The sequence below is a fragment of the Cricetulus griseus genome, chromosome 3 (genome assembly GCF_003668045.3).
Source record: "Cricetulus griseus strain 17A/GY chromosome 3, alternate assembly CriGri-PICRH-1.0, whole genome shotgun sequence".
Lineage (NCBI taxonomy): Eukaryota > Metazoa > Chordata > Mammalia > Rodentia > Cricetidae > Cricetulus > Cricetulus griseus.
The window spans coordinates 93,155,119-93,158,075 of NC_048596.1; the positions used below are offsets into that span (position 1 = coordinate 93,155,119).

General features: G+C 37.5%; 1 protein-coding gene across 1 annotated transcript; it reads left to right on the forward strand.

The window, feature by feature from the left end:
* Nucleotides 1–1,588: 1,588 nt before the first annotated feature.
* Nucleotides 1,589–2,533, forward strand: LOC100754267 (olfactory receptor 6). The gene has a single exon (XM_027405034.1). It carries the CDS (start codon nt 1,589–1,591, stop codon nt 2,531–2,533), a length of 945 nt encoding a protein of 314 aa, XP_027260835.1.
* Nucleotides 2,534–2,957: the final 424 nt, after the last annotated feature.

Sequence of the window (2,957 nt, forward strand, 5' to 3'; positions counted from 1 at the left end):
CCTCCTAAGTGTACATTTCCAATAGTTACTATAATATAAAAATTTCCATAGACTCTAATTGAAGAAATTGTGGGACAAAGGACTATATAGCTAGAATCTCACTCAAAAACTAAAAACTAAACTTTTTGAGGATTTTCTGATTAAATGCTTTTCTCCATCATTTTATTTCAGGAATACATAAATGTTTGTTCAGTAATTTCCTAGCTAAACAGAAATAGAATCAATGTGGAGGGGCAAAGGTGTCTATCTTCTCTAACAAAGGATCTAGGAATGGAACTGACATTCCAACCACTGTCTGTAGATAAGAGTTTTAGTGTAGAAGTGGTTTTCTTTCAAACAAAAATCCTTTATTCTAATTTATTAAAACATCTCTCTAATATAGAGAACACTCAGAAGTAAATTAATCAAAATAAGGCTCATTTTGATCGTTTTCAGTTGTCCTAGAAAGACAAAGTACCATGGACCACCCTACACAGCTGCAGTGTTGGATTCTGTGAGTCAGTCACACTTAGCAGCTTAGGAACATGGGTCTGCGAGAACATTTTGGAATCAATAGAATAAACTTCCAATCATAATAAATGTTCTATCATACATGAAATAAACTGTAATACACTTACATGTATGAACTTGTTCTTCATATTTCTATTAATTTTAAAGAGTATAAACTACATGCAGAGACAGGTTAGATTTTTTTATTTTTTTTTGAGAATTTCATATATGAGAACTTTATGTTCATAATTTTCATCCCTCACTACTCCCACCCACAAAACCTAATGAGTCATTTAGTATGGCATGTATGCACATGCATTTAGGGTTGACCCCTTGGAATTTGATAACCTACCAGGGGGCTCATCCATGGAGAAATAGTTTCCCTATCTCACTATCCACTGATTGATTGAATGCCTTCATGTAGGGACAGAGCCTTGGGAAATTTTTGTTATCTGCATTGGCATGTCAACCAGTCTTGTTCAGGGAACCTTATTTGTTGAAATTTAGTGAGTACACATTTCATATCACATCTAGGAAACATTAGCAGCAGATGGCTTCATCATCTAGCTCTTAAAATCTTTCTTCTCCCTTCTGTGGTATTTCTTGGGATTTAGGTGTAGAAGTTGCATTGCAGATATATGAATTGGGATTGGGCACTACATGGCCACTTATTTTTGCATTTTGAACAATTACGGATCTCTGTGATAGCTTCTGTCTACTGAGAAAGGAACTTTGCTGAGATGTGAGAGCTATACTTATCTGACTGATCTGGTCTATAAGCTACATGACCCCAGTCATACCTGAGAGTAGGGGAAAACTCAGGGGTAGACAAGACTCTGGTGAACTCACTAAAGGTCTGTTGGTATAGGAGTGGTGGGAAATTGAACTTTTGATTATGGAAATTTTCTCTAAAACATTTTGATTGAAATTATTTTATCATATTGAAGAGGAGAGTCTTCATTAATACAAATTTTATTCTGAATATTATTCACAAGAAGAGTCAATTACTAACTCATTTTATATTGTTTAATGCCCTAGATATTGCCCTTGTTTGTGGTGTTACCACAGAAGACTTCAACATCTCCCAGTACCTTTGGTCATGTTGAACATGAACATTACTCTGGTCAGTGAGTTCATCCTGGTGGGCTTCCCTACAGCTCCTTGGCTACAGGTCCTCCTATTCTTCCTTTTCCTTGTGGTCTATATGTTGATTATAGCAGAGAATCTTGTAATTATATTCACTGTCTGGACCACTGGTTCCCTCCACAAGCCCATGTACTATTTCCTAAGTAGCATGTCCTTTCTAGAGATCTGGTATGTCTCTGTCACAGTCCCCAAGATGCTAGATGGATTTCTACTGCAGAGACGGCACATTTCCTTCACAGGCTGCATGACCCAGCTCTACTTCTTTATCTCACTTGCCTGCACAGAGTGTGTGCTCCTGGCAGCTATGGCCTATGACCGCTATGTGGCCATCTGCCATCCTCTCAGATATCCAGTTATTATGACCACAGTTTACTGTATGCAGCTGATGGCCCTTTCTTATTTCAGTGGTTTCATGGTCTCTGTTGTCAAAGTCTATTTCATTTCACATGTCGCTTTCTGCGGCTCCAATGTCATGAACCACTTTTTCTGTGATATCTCACCAATCCTCAAATTGGCATGCAAAGACATGTCCACAGCTGAGTTAGTAGACTTTGCTTTGGCCATTGTCATCCTCGTTTTCCCTCTTATTACTACTGTGCTCTCCTATGTCTACATAGTGTCCACCATTCTGCGTATACCCTCCACCCAGGGAAGAAAGAAAGCCTTCTCTACCTGTGCCTCCCACCTCACTGTGGTCATAATTTATTACACAGCCATGATTTTCATGTATGTCCGACCCAGAGCTATTGCATCTTTCAATTCCAACAAACTCATCTCTGCTGTGTATGCAGTCCTCACACCCATGCTGAACCCTTTCATTTACTGCCTAAGGAACCAGGAAGTGAAGGATGCTATCAAGAAGACCTTAGGAGGTGGTCAGTGCTTCCTGCTCAGCTGATCCCCTTGCCTTGAGAAAAAGCCATTGCCCTTGTAATTTATGAGAATTAACATGGCCCTTTTATTAATAGCTTCACTTCACAAACCTGGATTTGTAAAGAAATCATAATACAGGCAAAACAATAAATAAATAAATGGAATTAACCTTTATCACTTCAACTATGAGCTATTATTAACAACTCTAGATAGTTATAGCATCTTGATATGATTTTATACCAAGAAACATATAGCATATAGAAGCTGTTATTAGTATTTTACTCAAAATAAACTATTTGATTCTCAGAGAACTTTATGGTCAGCTGGCTGATATGAAAATTGAGAAAATTAAGTGCAATGAGATTAAATAAATTGTCCATGATTGAAAATAAATTAATATTAATGCCTTTGTCTGAGTCTAATAAATCTCGCTCATGAATGTTCTCTCT

What these genes read in the sequence shown, in the direction of transcription:
- LOC100754267 (XM_027405034.1), top strand. Translation starts at nt 1,589, where the DNA reads ATGTTGAACATGAACATTACTCTGGTCAGTGAGTTCATCCTGGTGGGC.